The sequence below is a fragment of the Ambystoma mexicanum genome, chromosome 6q (genome assembly GCF_040938575.1).
Source record: "Ambystoma mexicanum isolate Mex_15411 chromosome 6q, UKY_AmexF1_1, whole genome shotgun sequence".
In the NCBI taxonomy this organism is placed as follows: Eukaryota; Metazoa; Chordata; class Amphibia; order Caudata; family Ambystomatidae; genus Ambystoma; species Ambystoma mexicanum.
The window spans coordinates 36,556,710-36,577,349 of NC_090937.1; the positions used below are offsets into that span (position 1 = coordinate 36,556,710).

The 20,640-nt window shown below is 43.5% G+C and overlaps 1 protein-coding gene across 8 annotated transcripts in view; it reads left to right on the forward strand.

Annotated features, from left to right (window-relative positions):
• The window catches only part of ARHGAP24 (Rho GTPase activating protein 24), a 1,622,143-nt gene that overhangs the window by 1,580,544 nt on the left and 20,959 nt on the right, over positions 1-20,640 (forward strand). For all 8 annotated transcript variants that reach the window (XM_069630408.1, XM_069630414.1, XM_069630413.1 and 5 more), the window contains one exon: positions 8,443-8,575. In XM_069630408.1, coding sequence (XP_069486509.1) covers positions 8,443-8,575 — 133 coding nt within the window. The remainder of the gene's footprint in view (positions 1-8,442; positions 8,576-20,640) is intronic.

The window sequence follows — 20,640 nt, forward strand, 5'->3', positions numbered from 1 at the left end:
CTCTGCTTCGTGACATTTACTTGGAAGTCATAACCACACTTTAGGTTGTTACTTTTATTCCCAAAGTTGACTTCTTAGGAGAGTTAAATCAACAGATAGGCCAGATACTATTTTCATAATATTTGAACCATTACTGTGTGATTTACAGTTCCTGAGAAAATGAAGTAAATATAATTGTCCATCTAAACTAATGGCAATTTCTAAACATTCTCTAAACATATATGCATATTTTGACTTCAATTGCACATTAAGTTGTGTTTCACTACTCAACATGAGATCTGGACAATTGCTGTCTTTGTTGGTTTTTGCCTCCAATTAATCCATTAGCATTCGAAAAGCAGGCCTAACCCACTATACATTCCTTCTTCGTCCCTGCTGTGGCTTTAGAAGATGTTTGAGATAGATAGAAGATAGGGGTAGGGTTACAGTTTGAGTGTCCTGAATAGAAATTAAAGCCATTTCCCCTGAACAGAAACAGATGCCAATTCCCCTGAGAAGAAACTGATGCCTCACATGTTACCATTTTATTTTAAACAGGAGGCCTTTTAATACTTGACCTCCAACCATATGCGTACTTCTGCTGTGCTATTCCATTAATGGTCATCTTTAAATTATACTTTATCTTAAACTGGCACAGGTACTTTCACTGTTAAACAGTTCCTTTCAATCCCAAATGCAAATGTCTTTATTTTTCCAAAAGTATTTATTTGAAAATTTCAGTCTGTAGCGAGCTTCCTATTCTTCAAATGTATTAGGTTGTTATGGTCTGATTGTTTGTTTGCTGCACCTGGAGCTTGAGACACTGCGACTGACCAGTGTCAAAGTTAAAATGTTACAAAAAAACAACACAAGTACTCCACTGATGCACTCCAAATTCATTATATTTGTAATTAAATCATGCAATTTAAACAATGTTTTTTCTCCATACCAGGTTTTAGCAATTTGTTGTCATTGTTATTTGTTTCACACCCTCTAAATCATGCAATTCATTTTCATTGACAGGATTTTCTTCACCAATTTAAACAATTGTTTTTCTCCATACCAGGTTTTGGAAATTTGTTGTCATTGCTATTTGTTTCACACCCTGAGGTTGTAGCAATTTGTTGTCATGGCTATTTGTTTCGCACCCTCTACACGTGTTTCCTCATCTTTTTTGGATGGTTCATCAGGAGGGATTTAATACCAATTTTGAGCCAATTGTAATGTCAATTCTGTAAATGGGGAACAAGAAATGTTGACTAGATTAGTCGCATGCCCTTGTGTGTTGGGTACATCATTATCTCTGGTAATAATTCATGTTTTTTACTTATTTGAGTCAATTGTATAATATTAATGTTGGTTTCTTAATAATTTGTGTCCCTTGTTGTCCAATCTTTATTTGCCAATTGCTTGCTTATTAGTCACAAACGGTTGACTTCCTTTGAGTATGCTCTTTCTTCGAGCGCTTTTTTCCTCACATGCTACCATTTATTTTTAAACAGGAGGCCTTTTAATACTTGACCTCCAACCATATGCATACTTCTGCTGTGCTATGCCATTAATGGTCATCTTTAAATTATACTTTATCTTAAACTGGCACGGGTGCTTTCACTGTTAAGCAGTTCCGTTCAATCCCAAATGCAAATGTCTTTATTTTTCCATGCTGCTCTCCTTTTATCCAAGGAAACTGTATTTTCCTGTACTGCAGTTTGAGAATGAATTGATGGACTTTCATTCTGCCAGTCAAAACTATGCTTTCACCTTTCCAAAACACGATTTCTGCATGCCTAGGCCAATTTAATATTATTTATCTGGAAAAGCATTTTGATGTGGAATTTGGGAATGAAATGCGGCCCCTTTCGGACTGCCAGTCATCTCTGTCTGTTTTCAATGCTCTGCATTTTAGGCCCAACCTAGCCGAATGCAGTTTCCTTTTTGTCTGGGGTCTGCAGTTCAACCCCACACGTTTCTGACAAAGTGAGCCTGGAGAAATGGGACTGCAGTGCATATGAGGGACCCTTTTGACATTATTTTTTGTGCCATTAATGGTTCTATACCCATGACAGTCTATATGCTTAGTCCTTTACGGTTCAATATTTCACAAAAGTGATGTGTATGCTACCATACCAGTTTACATGGTAAACGATTTATTTCGGTATAAAAGCCATACAATCCACATATTAACAGAATTGTTTTAATCACATTATAACTATGTTAAATCAGTGACATAATCACAGCAGTTTACAGTGTATTTTGTACCTGATGTCACACTTGTTTTTCTGATCTTTTATCTGGAATGCAATGAGTAAAGAATATAGAAGGCAAATCCCACTCCAGCGCCATACTGGGATATCCAAAAGCTCAAGCGTCAATGCATCTTGTATTCATTATTACTCCTATCATGAGTATGGAGAGGGAGGCGGGGGGCATTGTCCTGCCTTTTTCTAGATCATTTTCCTTGCTTTGCCTTAGTGAGGGAATGAGCTGGAAAAAGTGACGGGCGAGGGTGACCGTTTTGAAAGTAAAGAGCAATATTGTGGCTGCAATTAATGTGCAGTTTATCGTGTCATTGCAGAGCCTGCATCTGTGATTGGTTGCTCTGGTATAGATACATACATCCTAGCTCACTTTGCTTGCGGCACCTTTTTAGTACATGATTCCCATAGGAGGCCTAATACCATGACCTAAATTCGGTTTTCATGGCAGCAATCACGCTTTCACTGTCTGCTCAAAACCCATTATGCCCCACCCAACGCATAACTGTTAAACACGTGGTTACAATTCTAATAATCTCTGCCAAAGCAATTGCTACGTCTCCACAATGTGATGTGTAGTCTTATCATGTAGTGTTCAGACTACCACCTACTGATTCCCAGAAAACCCACAGTGTTTTGAAGTCAAAACAATGGCAGTTTGATGCTCTATAAATGTAGCATTTACATGGGCTTGGCAAACAGTGGGGTTCACCACGCTATGTTGTATCCTTTCCAGCTTTAAAACCAACAATAATCAGCAGCTGTTTGCTGAAGAGAAAAACAGATATGCAATCTGCTTCTATGACACTGAGTAGTAACAGAAAAAGTCAGCAGAACACATAATTCCATCTGACTCCATCAGAGATACAACACGTTTGTGAACTGTTGCAATCATTATTCCCCTGCACATGGTTTGCATCACTGGAAACCTCAGAGGCAATGTCAATAGTTCTGAAATTTGGTTTCCGTGATTTTAAAATATGTTCTGAAATGTGTAATTTAATGTTGATATTGTTCAAGTAAATCTACTTTTGGCATACTTATAAAGTGAATGGACTGTGGCACAGTGGGACATTCTGTAGACTTGTATATGGAGCTGACATTTTGAATTCCACCCAGGCCTTGTGTATGGATGTATCTTCTTGGCTGAGCCAAAGCCACTTTCATGAAGCTAATTCTCTGAAAATGTGCTTTTCTGTTCCCAGCAAATAACTGAGAAGGCTGGGTCACTTCATGATCTTTAGTAAGAGGCCAAAGACCCACCCTTTTGCACCATGAAAGTGGTCCCTCTGGCATATATCTCAGCTTAATGAATAGGTTGTACTGCTTTGCCCATTCTTATTCTTTCTGTATTTCTGTTTTTGCCACAGCTGGTCACCCCTGCTTAGGCCATTCGTGCTATATAAACGGACAGACATAAAACATCAACATAACTTCTAACAGCTACTTCCAAAGGTCCACACCCGCCTGTTGGTCCCATTCCAAACCCTTCCTGTGCTAGTGCAAAATACCCCAGAAGTGGTGATCTATTATGTAGTGTGGGCCTTTGTCTTTTGCTCGGGTGATCAGTGCTTATCACCTTATTACATTTCAGCATCATGACACAATGTTGGGTGTTTGGGGGAGGGGCGCCTGGGAGAGGAGCCCATCACTTGTACCCGTCCTCCCTGCGAAACATTCCTGGCAACAGATTCAGACTCAGGATTGACAAACGAGTGACGCTCTCTGTGGTCATAGTCTCCAGGTTTGGAGCGACTTATCAGAACCATCTCATGGAGTCATTGTTGTAAAAAAAAGACCCACCCCCTGACCCCAACCCCCACGCCCCCGCCATTGGAAGCGTTAGAGAACTGGGCATGGCTTTCATTGAGCGCTATGAAATATGCCCTCTTCATTTTTCCAGTCTCCGTCTACTCGTCACCTTACATCCCGCCACGGTGATGAATATGTTTGACTAATATCCGACTATTGCAGTGACTAATGCCTTGGAAGGCACGCGCGACGCTGTTTGTGTACGTACTTCCTATTTTAGGCTTTGTGCTCTGCGGTCAGCTGCCACTACACCGAGGAGGCATAACATCGCATGTGATCCAGTTGACATATGTTTCAGTGCCGAAAAGAGAGAGAAAGAGAGAGAGGGGGAGACCGGAAGAGAGAGAGAAAGAGAGAGATGGAGAGAGAGAGAGAGAAAGAGAGAGACACGGAGAGAGAGACGGAGAGAGAGAGAGAGACAGAGAGAGAGAGAGACAGAGAGAGATAGAGACAGAGAGAGAGAGAAAGAGAGTGATAGAGAGTGATAGAGAGGGTGAAAGAGAGAGACGGACAGAAAAAGAGAGAGAGACAGAAATGGAGAGAGAGAGAGAGAGACAGGGAGAGAGAGAGGGAAATAGATAGAGAAAGAGAGAGAGAAAGAGAGAGAGAGAGAGAGAGAGAGAGAGAAAGAGAGAGAGAGACAGAGACAGAGAGAGAGGGAGAGAGAGAGAAAGAGAGAGAGAGACAGAAAAGGAGAGAGAGAGAGAGAGGGGGAGAGAGAGAGAGAGATTAAGAGAGAGGGAGAGAGAGAAAGAAAGAGAGGGAGATAGAGAGAAAGTGAGAGACAGAGAGAGAGACGGGGAGAGAGAGAGAGAGAGAGAGAGTGTGCCTTTTGTCCACATGGCAGTCAGTACAGGAGCTGACGCCTAAGTGTGATTGTTGTGTGTGTGCATGAATGTATGCAGTGGTTTAAATGGGCAAGTGATTTCCGCTCCTGAATACTTGCAGTATATTTATTTTGAAATGCATAGTAGTGTCACTTTTTAACAGGGGGGTCAATACTTTCAATGGAGGAGTACCAGCACTTGTCAACGGGAAGACGGTACTCTGGGATCGTGAGTGCATGCACTTCTGTGTTTAGATTTGAAGCACTGCATGTATGTCTGCATGCCAATGTTTTTGTGTACGTGTCTAACGTGTATGCAGTGCTTCAAATGGGACATCATACCCAGCCCTCAGTACCAGCACTTCTTATTTTTGAGCATTTGAGCACCTGCATTTCTAAACGCCTGAAAGAGAGTACCGGCACTCAACTATGTTGCGAGGCGAAAAATTAAAGCTTTTCATTTCATGTCATCACAATTTAAAGGGACCAAGCTTCTTCAGCCTTTGCTGGGGAAAGCAGCGCCCTCTCCCTACTCACCGTCCTCTCTGCACCACCCGCAGTGCCCATAATGTCTCCTTCAGAGCCCCCCTGCAGAAGACAAGGAGAGACACTGGCGCGGAACACTGTTTCGCTAAGTCGGCTTCACCTGTTACAACTGGTGTATATGATGTTCTGGGATTGCTCTGGAAAGCCTGGGAAATTACTTTTTAAAGACGTTTCATTGTTATTAGCAGTTCCTATTCCTATTCTAATATGTAAATGTTTAAATAATTGGAGTTGTGATGGAACGTTTTCGACTGAAAACTCGCAAACAGCACCAGTTACCTACCTAATTTCTCATTAGGCAATGAAAGCGAGCAATAATAAAACTCCCCTTCTTTACAGTTAAGCTGTGATATCTGCTAGTCTGATATGCAAAAAAGAAAGTCTCATTTGATAGATTATTTCAAACTTTCTTAACACATTGCGTAACATCAAACTGGAAGGATTCCAGAAACACTTCTTTACCAAACTATGTGATCCTTGGCACATAATTTATTCTCACTGGGCATTGCCTGAAAACAACAGGGTGTGACTAAAAGGGACCTGTGCCAAGATGCCGCACCGAAACGGTGGCACCGATAGCGCTGCGCCAGAATGTAGTTTAGTGAGTACCTGCACTTTTTTTTTCTACTTAAGCTCTGCATGTATAGTTTTCAAGGCATGCAGGAGTTAAGGAACGCAAACCTATTTCGTCTTGGCGCAAATTGGCCTGTCCTTTGCAACAAAACACGATCGCTTTAAAAAAAAAATTTAAAAAAAAGATATTTCCTTTGCAATTGCGCCATCTAGTGGCGCTGAACGGTGAAGTGGCGGAGAAGTAAATTTCACAAAGAAAACATCTGTGGATTTGCTTTGCTCACCTGTTTTCCTCCACTATGTAAACAAAAGACAACAACACATCGTAATTTGAAACTGCGGAATTTTCAATTAAGCATTTCTGTTTTTATAATAATTTCCACACTCTAAGAATGCCAAAACTAACAGCTGATCACTGCAGCGCAGTGCTCCAGTCGAGGGTTTCTGGTTTTTCTTCTCAATGGTATTCGAGTAGTCCTTTTTTGGGAGCTGTTTTGTGACATTCCAGATACATGGAACTCGGGTCCTGAGCTTGACGTGATTGGTATATTATTGCGATTTGAAGAAATCAAGTTTCAGAACAATGAACTGCAGTCACGCATAGTTAAATATCGCCTGCCTGAGACGTGTTGCAATCCTAGGCAGAAAAATGGCAACTATGGATTACCAACTCAACTCAGGGTAACACGGTATTACCTATTTAAGGTTTGACCATTTTCTCTTGTAGTTTCCTATTTACAATGTTACAATGTGCATAATATTCTTCGGTGCTGTGTTCTTTTAGTGTAAATAATATTTTTGAAGTCCCTACGCCCACGCAACCATCATTTTTTAGGTTTTACACATAGGCGTTGTTCCGGTGAGAATTTTGCAAGATTGTAGGAGCCCCTCTACTGTGACTGAACCAACCCAAATAACCAGCTCCTTGGAGGTTTTACTATTATGGAATGTGTATAACCACATTTCACCTCATTATACCTTTCATAGCGGTTCTCCATTTGCATACGAATCTGGACCCGCCCCCAAAGACATGCCAGGCTGTTCTCCTCTGCATAAAAGTGCAAACGTAACCCACAACACATGTTTCTACTTAATCTAGGGGTTCACGTCTGGATTACAGTTCTAACTCAGAGTGAAACCCAAAGCATTTCCAATTTGCTAAATTGGGGGAGCCTCTTTACTGAGAATGAACACAGCTAAATAGCCTGTTCTCTGGGATGGTTCCCACTCAGAAGGTTCTACAACCATGTTTTAGTTTACACCTTTTTTTCCCCACATAAAATAAATTAACATTTGCATATCTGTCTGGTCTCGCCCACAAAGACAGTCCAACAGCAACATTCCGAGAAATTCTTACTGACCAAGAGAACCAACGGCAACCCCATTACACATGTTTCTGTTGTGTTGGTTGTCCTCAGGGAGGTGAAGCTGGGTGTCTGGCACAGAAAGCAAGCGGTCCATGCCTAGGTTACCCTTATTACTCAGAGGGAAACCCCAAGCAGAATGGTTTGCAATCAGGTTTTGGCAGACTCTGACTTTCACAGAGGATAAATGTCCCTTGCAGATCAGTCTGGTTCTGCCCATAGGGACGGTCCTCAGATAGATATTCCCCCTTGCGTAGGGTACAGTGAGTTAAAACGTGGCTGTAGGCCTTCCTGAATGGGAACCATCCCATAGAGAAGACATGTATGTGTCTGTTCGGTCTGAGAAGAGGGGCTCCCACAATGTTGACACATTTGAACCCTTAGGGTTCCATCCTAAGTAAGAAGGGCAATCCGTACCCGGGCCCCTGCTCTGCGCCTTTCGAGACACTGCTTCAGCTCAATGATGATGACTGACAAGCAGAAGCACGTGTGTTGGGGTTTCTGTTGGTACGCCTGTCCATAGGGAAATTGCCCTAGCATGTCTGTTCCTGTGGCTGGGACTGATGTGGAACTGTGAATGTCTCCTCTGTCACAGTCCCCTTTCTTGTTCTAGCACCGAGGGAGCTGGGCCTGCATCTGGGGCAGCAGTCAAAGCGTTATTGCCAAACACAGCAGAGATTAGATTGTGACCAAACTTCACAAGGGTCACAGACACAAGCAAATCACTCGGCATTTAGATGTTCCTTTTCAACCGGGCAAAGGCACTTGCAAACGGCGTGACACTCTCTCCTCAGGAATCGCCACCCTTCACTTGCCTTACTGTCGATATATCCCCATGTATCCAGACCTTCCTAATGGGACGAAAAACGAGAATTGTTTGTGATTTCTGAGGGGCTTCCCGCCCTAAAAATGTAAAGATGTGCCTCTCACAGTCAAAAGCAACAGAAGATGAAATATGAATTCACCCGCCAGTCGAAGAATCCTCGTATTTTGAATATGTGTCCTATTTGGGCTAAATGTGCATCGAAATGTCCAAACTTGACCGATGAATAGCCACATGCCCAATTCTCTTTCTGTTTGCCTTTAGTAACACCGATGTGCACACAGTGGCGTCGCTGCTCAAGCTCTACCTCCGGGAGCTTCCGGAGCCTGTCATCCCTTTCGCCAAGTATGAAGATTTCCTTTCCTGCGCCAAACTGCTCAGCAAGGAGGAGGAAACGGTGAGTTTGTGCGCCTTTGCATTATTTGTTGGATGTTCCTTGAACACAGATGGTGTTTTTAGACCATTTTGCACTGTGTACCGCTTTAATCGTCTCTGTTGATTTCTAATATGATGTGCCTTCGATACTTTGTGATATGAAGTGGCCTTATATAGTGCAACTTGTTATTTTGGTAGCCTCTAGCTATATTGTTAAACACACATAAATAAATAACTCTACATGGGAGCAGACAATGTTACTTGTAGTTCTAGTTACAGAAGCATTAGAAGGAATCTGAAAAATTCATAGTTGACCTGCACAAAGCTCAACAAGCCATAATAAGCTTGCACTGTCCTCCAAGGCCCCTCTGATGGCCTTATGAACCCGGCCTGAACTCTTGTTGCTCCCTTTTACTGTTCTCTTATCACCATGTTTTCCAGGGTCACAGATCCACTTTACAGTAAAACTGCCTGTGCTCCCACGAAAGGGTAAAAGCCACTTCAGAGAGATGCTCATTGAAACCCGGCAACACCGCCTGCATCGCCTTTGACGCCTCTACTACAATTCTGTTTGATTTCAAGTGTCAAAAAATGATGCAATACATCAGTACTCAGGAGTAGCCTTTGAACTGGGCCGACTGTGATGTTCTCATTTTAGGGGCACTTCCCATGTCCGCATGTTGATGCGCTAGTCTTTAAATGATGTGAGCACTTTCAAGACCGCTTTCTTTGTAAAGCTTCTGCCGCCCATAGAGCAGCAGATGTTGGGGGTCTCCAGCTCTGTCTTCAGAGATCCTCAGACAGAGCCCTGCCAGGTCATGGGAAATCACCTCATTCTGTCGCAGCTTTACTCTTTCCATTTTGGGATCTTAACGTGTGTCTTCCCAATTCCAAATGCAGGACTGCAAGTCCCAGAATGCAAAACAATAACATGGCCTGGTTGTGTGCTACAACACAGCTTGAATCTTCTAATGTGACAAAGAAGGGATAGGTGAAGGCCTGCAAAGCAGAGTAAGGCACTCAAAAATGGCAGATAGCCTCTCTGGCATTGGCAAACATTTAGGTCTCGGACGAGAAAGGGATTGAACTCCTAACCAATACTTCATCCTTTCCTCTGACCAGGCTTTCAGGCCCTTTAGGTAAATCTCAACAGGAATGGCTTAAGTGATTCTCCTACAGCTTCTAGGATGTCTGTCTGAAAAACATCAGGATTGAGAATTAACTAAAGTGTGCTTTGGGGCACCTATAAAAGGCCTGCTAGGTTGCCATCCAAATAGTCTCATTGTTCCCAGTCCTTATGTCTTTGCTATCAGCCCTCTAAGGTTCATGTTCCAATGGTACCAGTCATCACTTCCTGTGGTGCAAGACTGTGCAAGTCTCAGTGACTCGAGTCTCATCCATACCCACCTTAAGGGCCCCACACATTTCCTGAGTAGATCTTCTTGCTCTTTGGGGTAGCGTTACACGTCACACATTTCTCTGGTGTAATGAGCCTTGCTCTGCAGAATGGTTTCTTCTCTGTTTCCTTAGGTTGTCTCCCCTGGCTCCCAAATGTTGGTGTACTCTATGCGTATGCCAGTGAATCTCCAGTTCCCTTAAACCAAACATTAATCTTTAACAATTGAGGACTGTTTGGTTGAAAGGGGCCGCCATTGCCCTCTGACTTGTGGGGTTAAATGACAGCCATAACTGATATGAACTGAAAGGCCAAGTGGGTCTCTGCTGTGAGAGGCATTGCATCTACTGGCAAGGCACCCTAAAGAAAATGACAGGCCTAAAAACCGTAATACAGTGAGAGGGCCTGGTGAATGAACATATGAGTTTTGCTGAAGATGACACAAGGAACAGTGGATTAAGGAAAGTCTGTGTCTTTCTGCAGTTGAAATAGAGAGAATGCTAAAAAAGGATAATCGGAGTGCAGATTGGAAATTCACATTCCAGTGATGATTGAGAGACAAAAGCAGCATTTTTCAGTGGAACTGCCAGCCATCAAAAGGCGGTGCACTATGACAACTTAGACCCAATTTTCAACACAAAAATGGACAGCAGATAAATACATATATATTTTATGAATAAATAAAATAAACAGCCCTGTACTTTCAGCTGTCATATTTAAAAAAACAATGTTGTGTGCAAAGAAATAATAAATCCACTGACACAAAAGCAAAGTGAATTGTGATAAGCAAAATACACAGTATTTCAAAGAATAAAGGCTGATGTTTGAAAATGCAACATGTAAGTTCATTTCAGCCAAGGACAATGTGTGGGTCCCTGGGCAGGATACGCAAATGACTTCCCCCACTGCAGGCTTCCTTATCTGGAAAGGGAATTCCTTTGAAGCTTACAACTGCAATACAGTGACTGTCAGCCCCGAGTGGCGAAAAATACATAAAATAGTAGGTTTTGAGATCAAAATTCTGGTAAACTTCAGATAACAGGACCAAGGACCTCCTCAGCCCACCAACTTCAAACAACAAAGAGGCTAATGGCTTTTTCCCCAACTTTAAAAAGAAACATTCAGTCGAGGAGGCTCTGGTCACATGCTTGCCAAGAAATGAAACTAGCCTGGATCCATTGAGGTGTCATTTGAAAGTTAATTTCAAGGTGGTTCTGTGGGGGTAATTCGCATAAAAGTCAGAATTTCAGAACTCTGGTACCTAGCCAAAAAGTGATCACAGCTCCTCAGAAAGCGGGAAGAAGCTGAAACTAGGGACAATAGTGGCTAAATGTATCACATAACTGTTGGTAAAGTTTGATCGCAATCACTGCTATCATTTTCATGTAATTGAGAAAGAAATACCAATTACGCAGGTAACATGGTGCGAACATGAGAGATGTCTAGATAGATTTGTCACAATGAGAGGAGCACAAAAATATATACATTATGATGATTATTTGTAAAATAGAAATAGTTGCACTGTAGGGACCCTCACAGGTGACATTTTGCAAAGTGACATATTAAAGAAATGCCAGTCCAGATGGTGGATTATTCTCCTCCCTTCCCTTTTCCATAATTTAAATGTTACCACCCCCGGAACCTATCGGTAGTCAGGTGGTGGAGAGAGAATGGTAACTGTCAAATCCTGGTTGTGAGATAATAAATTGCTACCTCCTTAGATTATTAAGTTTGTGGGTATGATGAGTGGTATACAAAGTGAATACACTATGATAGAGGGAAAGAGCTGATACAAAATAAATTACTAATAGAGAGCTGCCAAAAATCACCAAATGAGATGTGCCGAAATTGCACCTGGGTGAATATTGTAAGAGGCCCTGAGCTGTCTATTGCAGGGGAGACTAAAAAACTGTGGCTGTGAGGCTTCCCTGGAACCATATAGGGAGAATTACTGTGCAATTCCCTTCACTGAAGTGCTGGCCCGAATCCTGTTTTCCCTAGCAGTGAAGTCCTGCCCATTCTCCATGAGTGCAGAGCCCAGAGGATTCCAATAGTAAGTAGATTGTCCAACCAAATGTTAGCATGGGGATATATTTAATTAACCCATTCCCCTTCATAGTGCACTCTCTTCCATTAGTCGGTGGGGAAAAAAATTGTGTAGACCCTTAGCATATTTGACTGTAGGTTAATTTAATTAACTCCCAAATAGATTGATGCAGGGGGTAGCTTGGAAGAATTCAAAACTTTCACCCTCCCTCCTAGTGGGAAGATACAAGATAGTAATTTAAAGTAATTGGGGTTCCTTGATTTTCCTGTTCACCCCTGACTTCTCTAATGAGAAGGGGTGTCCCTTCCTTAAATGAATGTTCCCAACTGAACCCCTTGCCAAAACATGTTTTTAAACAAAAGATATACTTGCACCAAAACTAAATTGATAATTGTCGCCATCTCCAAACCTTGCCTTTCAAACCAAAAGATAATGACCATTAAAATGAAAATCCCCAACTTTAACTGAAACCCATTACTAAAAACCTTTTTTAAAATAAAAGGTTTTCCTATCTTGAAAATGAAATTCCCAATCGTCACCACTCTTTCAACATTGTACTTAACTATGGTGTGTCCTTGGACCCACAAAAGAAACTTCTAAACTGCCCAACTTCCCCAACATAGGCCTTTAAGTGAAGGGCCGGGGGAGGGGGGGTCTGAGAAGCCAAAATGTATAATGATCCCGATTTTGTTTTCCAACTTCCCCAACACAGGCCTTTAAGGGAGGGGGCGGGGGAGGGGGGTCTGAAAAGCTAAAATGTATAATCATCCCCATGTTGCTGTCCAACTTCCCCAACACAGGCTTTTAAGTGAAGGTGGTCCAGAAAAACCAAAATTCATAATCATCCCCATTTTGCTGTCCAACGTACCCAACACAGGCCTTTAAGTGATGGGGGATCGGAAAAAAAACTACATTCATAATCATCCCCATTTTACTGTCCAAACTGTCCCAACATGGGCCTTTAAGTGAGGGGAGGTCTGCAAATGAAAAATTCTAAACTGTCCCCACTTCCTAGACCTGGACTTTGAACAGAAGGGTGCTGCATATGATTTGATGCTTGGATTTTTGTGGTTGGGGGAGAAGTGCTTTGCTTAAGTGAGACCTCATGTATTCAACACTGAACGTGTGATGTATGTCTTATATTTAAATTAGCCATGTTTCTAATCCTAAACTAAATTCTGGTGAAGTCCTATTTGGCATATGCATTTTTACAAATCTGTGATTTAAACTGCTAGCACTTTGAGTGCACAGGGAACTCCATACATCAAACCTTGAAGGTGAACTACTTTCCACAAAACAAATATGGTACTTATGTTTTGATACTGAATCTCTTTGCCAGTATTGTTGAATATTATGTTCTAGCATTGTGCCATATTAGTATTATTGAAAATTGATTTACAATGGGATTAATGGGAAAATAGTTTTAGCCTGTGTTCCATGTTTGAGAGATAAAAGTAAATGTAGACAAATGAGGTGGCTGTGATTGAACACAATTATTATTCATTGAGCGTATAATTAAAACAAATATAGATTCTTTTTATAACTCCGGCCTGGTTCTTGGCTCACTGTGAGCACAGGGAGAGATTTATGCAGCTCTATCTGAGTCTTTAATAAGGCCAGCGCTAAAAGAATACAAAAGCGAAATATTGTCAGGCTTCTTGATTGGGGGGGAGTGAAGGAACTCCCCAGGTTAAGGGGGGTCTCTCATTATAATGCTGCAGTCTTCGATGCAGAAACATTATTTTGAATAATCCTCCATGAAATGCTGTGTGCTAAGTTATAACCCAATTATTCGGTGCGATGAGTGGTTGTTCTATGGTTTTATAGCCATACTCCTACGGACAAGGACTTATTTCCACCATGCCTTAGGATATACCAAGGGTTTTTTGCTTGTCAGACTGAAATTATTCTCACTCATAGGCCAAGGGTTGTCCTCCTGTGTGTGAGTCCCCTGCAGCCTCAATTGGTGTACTTCTGTGTTGCTCTGGATTTCTGGTGCTTGCCAGAGGTCTGGGTCAAAGCCCTGTGCTGGCTATTGACAACCCTGCTGTCTTACGTGCACTCACAAGACTTTGCCAAATCCTGGGCTTAGCTCCAGTGCGCTTATGAAAATGACATCCTTTTAAATGTCCCCGCCTTGGCCAGAGTGTAGGCTATACTCTGTATAGTTGCATCATTCTCTCTCTGTGCTACCAGGTTCCTTTCAGGTACTGAGTTACAGGACTTAATGGAATTTGCTTCCTTTCCTGCTCTCTGTATTCCAACCCATGGTGGCAGCTGATGCAGTTCCCTGCACTCCCATCACAACTCCCTCGCTCTCTGGCTTTTCCACCCTCCCTTTATACTCCACAGTTTGTCTAGTTATGCCTAAAAATTACTGTGATTGGTTGACCCATCCTCCTCATTTATTCAGGGTTCAATTTCGCTTAATTACCTCACTTGGTCCTGCCCACGTGTTTCTATTCCACATGTTGTGCATTCTCCACTTTGCCACACTTGTGGATTGCTATATTGCCTTTGGTGCTGAGGTCCTACAGACAGCCAATGCCATCTTAATTCCTAGGATGAACTGTCATGGCACCCACATGGCACTGCACTGCCTCGTCCCTCTGCGCTGCTAAATACTGTGTCCTGACTCTCTGTGCGTTCTCTTCACAAGCTCCCCAATGCCCATCTGAACCTACAAGCATATTGAGTGATTCGTCTCCCAAGTAATTGGGCTTGCAAATGTCCTGTGAGTTCTCTGGGGCACTTGCTGAGATTCTATTTTTGCTGTCTAAATCAGGCCCGCCTAAGGGTTCAGTGTGCACAGATTGTTGGGGGGAGGGTTCTTGGGGTCAAGTCTGACATAACATGTTTGGGACGATTGGCAGATGCTGGGTATCCACTGTGTACCACCTCAATGGGTTACATCATGTAGTAAGTGTCTTCCCCGGCTCCCACGGTCCCCTGGCCATCCCCATGCTCGAAGAACAAGACCTCCTCACACTGAGCAGAGAGGAATCAGCATGAGACAGTGAGACTTTGTGATCCTTTACCTGCTAGCCATGATGCCCAAAATAGATGCTTCATACCATGAATGGATGTTGCAGTTGTCAGTGTAATACACCCCCAGATTTCGCACAGACCAAGTGTGCTACTATCTGAGACATCTCAGCCTTGTTCTGTTATTGTAATGAAGGATCAGTGAGAACAATGACCCAAGGAAGTGTGCACTTGAAATGACACATTCCTCATGTGTTTCCTAAGGTCTAGCTGATATGTACTTTACCAATGGGACTATGTTATGCTAGCTACTGTTATGATAATATGCTCCTGTACTGCCCCCAATCACCATCGTAGAAGCTTCAGATCGCCTAGGCCCATTTGTGAAGTTGCATACTCTGCCCCTGCCAGTGGTATGCAGACGTTAGACTGCTGGAGGAAAGAAAAAGAGCAAGGAGAAGATAAGAGTAAGGGAAAATGAGAGAAAGATGCTACAAACAGGGTGGGAGAGTGAGGGATGCAGCAGGGGAAGAACGTTTTGTGATGGCACTGGTGCATTTCAGTGTTGCTATAACTGGGTTGTGTTACCAAGGTAGATTACCACAATAATTGGGCCTCATTACGAGTCTGGCAGTAGCCGTGCCGGTAAAACCGGCAGGCTGCCGCCGGACCCATAGGGATTTACCAGCTCTGGACTTGCCGGAATTACCGGGGCATTACAGCTTTAGTGATCCGGTAAATCCAGAGACGGCATTCTGTAAATCCCCATTCCCGTGGATAGAGCTCCATGGGAATGGGCAAGTGGAAACACTGGCACCATGTTGTAATGGTGCTGGTGTTTCCGCGTCCGTGTGGCTTTACACCTGCCAGGTCAGACCTGGCGAGTGTACCACCACACGGTCACAGAACTCGTAGTTAGCCGCTCCGGAAAACGGTGACGGTACGGTTTTACCGGCACCGTTAGATAAGTACTGGCTAACTTGTAATGAGGCCCAATGTCATGGTGGATGCATGAGGGGCTTGAGTGTGTGCTTGAGCATTTCTGGAAGTTTTGTGGCTTATTTGCAGGGGTATCTCTATATGTTGCACCCAAGTCCGATAACTCAGTGGCTGCCAAGGCTGAGACATGAGTGGCATAGTCAAGAATAGAGTGTATATAAAGATGAATGTTGTTGGTAACAGAAGGTAAGGGAATGGTGTACTCAAAGTAGTACTATACAATTGAAAAAGCATGGAGCATTGATGGCAAAAAGGTTATTGTTAAGCATTTGTTTAGTGGCATCTCATGCTAGACTTTATTTTATTTCATGGTGGGAAAGACGGGTGCCTTACTTGGAAGTATGCTACACAAGTATAATAAAACATTGCCATCTACTGTGAGAAAATAGAGAAAATCTTGTTAATTAGGCTGTGTGAATGGCGTCTGTGGATGTATGACAAACAGGGCAGATGTCAGTCCTTCTATGAAATCTGGCGGCCTGATGGCACTATGGTTTCACACTAATAATAAGTCTATGGCCCTCATTACAACACAAGCGGTAACCAATGGCGTTATTAGCACCATGGTTGCTGCCGGTATTTTAACGAGTCTGCCAATGGTAAATGGGGAAATACCGCCCAATTCCAAGGTTGGCGGGGCTGTAATTCCCCATTTACCATTGGCCCTTCCACATTCCCATTTTTCCATTACTGGGGAAGGCAGTAATTACGGTACCGCAAATTGCGGTACCGTAATTACCTCGGAAGGGACCTCGTAATCAGGCGTTTAGGGTTTAACGGCGCCGACACCTTTTACGGCGCCGTTAAACCCTTAACGCCAGGGTCGTAATGACCCCCAATTACATGCTTTGTTACTTATGCTGCGCTTTATGCCATAGTAAGGCCACCTCAGATGACTGAGGAGCCGGCCGGAGCTCTTTTAGGTGGCAGGCCAACACAATGAGCAGTGGGGCACCCAAAGATCAGCACTGAAGCCTCCCCAGCCAGTCAAAGTGGAGAGAATGGGCATGAAATAGAGTGAATGTTCTTCAAAATGAACCACAGGCAAGGAGATAGTGATCCTGTGATCTGGGCAGCTTGTACACCTGGAAACCCTTTTAATAACAACAGCCTGCAGTGGTGGCATGTCAGAAATGCAAGATTGCTCTCATAGCGACTCCCTGAAAAAAGAGCAACATTTCCAATTTTCATTTTGCCAAAATGTTCTGATTCTTTTGTCTTTCTTGTGTTACAAAGTTTGTATTCTCTGCCAAATCAACTCTGTAACAGTCTCAGAGCATCTAGGCATTTCATTGTGTGCAAGATATTTAGGGAGATGAGCATGCCTTTAGCTCAGCAATGGTTGGGCTTGCACGAGGCGTGCTGAAACCATAAAATAGGAGAGAGGGGAGAAAAGACCTTCTACTTCACACTCATGTAAGACCCTAACAACCACAAACAATGGTGTACTACACACAGGAAATCTAGGATGAAATATGAGCATTTTCAAATGGGGTGGAGTTTGAACCGTGGCTCCTATGGGAGCAAAGCCTTTCACAAGGCCCCCTCGAAGTTCTTGAGGTCTGCGAGGAATCTTATTTATTTATTTGATTTATTGGGCATTTGTATGGCGCCTATACACAAGTGTTTCCAGGCGCCACAAGACAAAAAAATGGGTGGGGGGGGCATAGGAAAAAGAAAACAACAATGACAGTTATATTCGCCTTGTAGCAATCCTGCCTTGCAAGTACAAAGACCAAGGTGATAAGTGCAGGGGACGGAGGAGTAGGGGGCAGGGATGAGAGGGGGAGAAGTGCAAGGGTGGGCCTCAAAGTGGGTGAGCAAGTGCTGAAGGGGGCCAATGAGGACAAGTGCCAGGGGGAAAAGGGGAAAGGGCAGATATGTGCGATGGACATGGGGACTATAATCGGGCTAGTCTGGGGGAGGAAGCCCGAGGGCAAGTGCTGGTAAGGAATGCTGGGGGGACTGGTCACGGGTGGTCTGAGCCCTGTATGACTCAGAAGGGACCTGGCACCAGTAGCAGCGCCAGAGGGACATTAGCACGAAGGGGGAGAGGGGAAAAGGAAGGCCTTGAGAAGTGTCCAGAACTTAAGGAGATCTGGCTAAAATCAAAGGGGATCAGGGAGGCCATTCCAGAGGGAGGAGCCTGCAGAGGAAAGGGATCTACCTCCCACTCTCTGCTTGGAGAAACGTCTCACCCACAGAGAGTTGGAGCTAGATGACTGAAGAACTCTAGTAGGGAGGTATTTAGTGAGAGAAAGCTGGATTTAGAGAGGTCCTAGGGCCTAGACACCCTTGTGGATGATGCAAAGTGCCTTGAATTTGATCCTTGCGGTCACCGGGAGCCAGTGGAGTGATTTTAATGCTGGAGAGATGCAGTCCCTGGGCTTGAGGCCAAGGATAAGTCTTGCAGCCTGGTTCTGGTTTAGCTGAAGGGGATGAAGGGAGGAAAGAGGCAGACAGCACAGTGAGCTAAGTGCTCACCCCTGATATCAGTGTGCAGTCTGCTGTGGCAGGTTCGAATCCCAGCATGGTCAACTCAGCCTTTCATCCTTCCGAGGTCGATAAATTGAGTAACGCTCTATAGCATAGTAAGGACTTCTTTTATTTCAGTGCTCTGAGACCTATGGGTGTGTAGTGCTAAATAACAAATATAGCATCATTATTATTATTATTATTATTATTATTATTATTGAGGAAGAGGCTGTTACTGTAGTCCAGCCTAGAGAGAATCAGACCTCTGAAGACATTGAGTTTCTGGGGGAAGGTGAGGAAAGGGAGAATGCCCCTGAGGAGGTGGAGCTGAACGTTGGACTTCTTGGCAAGGTCTGTGATGTACTGAGAGAAAGAGAAAGATGAGTCAAAGATAGCCCCAAGGTTTTCGCATCACACGATGCTGAGGGGAGGAGGCCCAAGGAGGGTGACCAGAGAGTGGGGGGGAAACAGGGAGCAGGCGTCCCAATGAGAAGCATCTCTGTCTTACTGGCATTAAGGCAGAGATCATTGGCTGAGCACCACGCCTGAACTGCAGTCAGGCAGTCAGGTATGAGTGAAGAAGGAGTTGAGGTAGAGGATGGGAGCTTAAAGCAGAGATGTGTGTCATCAGCAATAACACTGGAAATTAGGAGAAATGGAAGTGATCAAGGGTCCAGAGGGTCTAGGTATATCTTGAAGAGTCATGGCTATACGATAGAGCCCTTAGGGATGCCACAGGTAGAGAGTGAGGTGGAGGAGAGGAAGGGGCCCGTTTGCACTGGGGAGGGGCGGTTTGAAAGGAAGGAGCCCAACCACACCAGTGCCCGGTCCGAGATGCCTAGGGTATCATGGAGACGATTTATGAGGATGGAATGGTTGACTGTGTCAAAGGCAGAGGAAAGATTGAGGAGGATCAGAACAGAAGGAGAGTTAGAGTCCAGATTAGAGAGCGGGTCTTCACGCGTGTTCAGGAGAGCAGTTTCCATTCCTCTGGATGCTCTGAAACCAGACTGGTGGTCATGGAGGCAGCAAGCCTCTTTGGTGTGGAGGGTCAGTTGGGAGATGACCAGTTTCTAAATGAGTTTGCCCATGAAAGGTGTGATAGAGATAGGGCGATAGTTAGCCGAGCAGGAAGGGTCTGCAAATGGCTAACTACACATAGATATAGTGATGTCTGAGGCAGGATACTTCTGGGTTCAGTCTGGGTTCTCCTGGAAGTTTATTTGTATAATCCAGCCTTGTCCAGCCTTCTCGACCCGAGCCGCATTTACCTTCTTCAGTAAATAGAGGCGAGCATGTGGATCTTACATTCAAACAAGGGTGTAGTCTGCTTTCCAGCTTACATGTGCAGTTCTACTTTGGGTGTTACGGCCATTTTCATAAACTCAATGCTGCTCATGTATATTTTCTATGTATATGTGTGTTATAAGAGTGACTACCTATGGCTGCTTCAAAACACTTGACATTAGACCTGCATGTGAAATTACATAATGAAAGATGACTTAATATATAACCTGACCATCCAGCTAGTCTAACTAGACTTGCATCATGTCCCAAAAAATAAGAAGTGGTCAATAAATGCATATAAAAGGAAAATTAAAAACCAGCAAAACTCCCTTAATAACCAATACATTAAAAACATTATTAGAAGACTACAGTTGGGGAGGGATAGTTCACAAAAGCTAAAAACACAAGTATGGATCAAAGTTTAGATGCAGTGAGGGAGAAAGTGGAAGTCCAAACAGAGGTGTGTGTGGGGGTGAGGGGCAGGGAGGGAGGAATGCCCATGAAAAGAACATATATTAAAAGCGTAAATTCAAAGTAACTTGCAATTAGAGTTAGGATATATATTATTTTTACCTAACAGAAAAAACATTGCACAACATGTCCCTGCAGCTTAAGCAAGGTATGGCATAGCATTACATAAGACAGAGGGGGCATTTTGCTGTTTTTGTCATTTGCACAGTGCAAAACAAAGGTATAAACACAAGCGTAATTGCTTGAACGCATGTTTCCCCCTTTACTTAGCAGTGCAACTAGAGTAACCACGACCTGCCATTTAAGCATGGCAGGGAGCATTCACAACGGTTCGCTATGGATTCCACCTGCATTTTTCTGGTATAAAAATTAGGCGTATTCCATAGGAATTCACAGCATTTACTCGAGCATGATAACGTCATAGGTG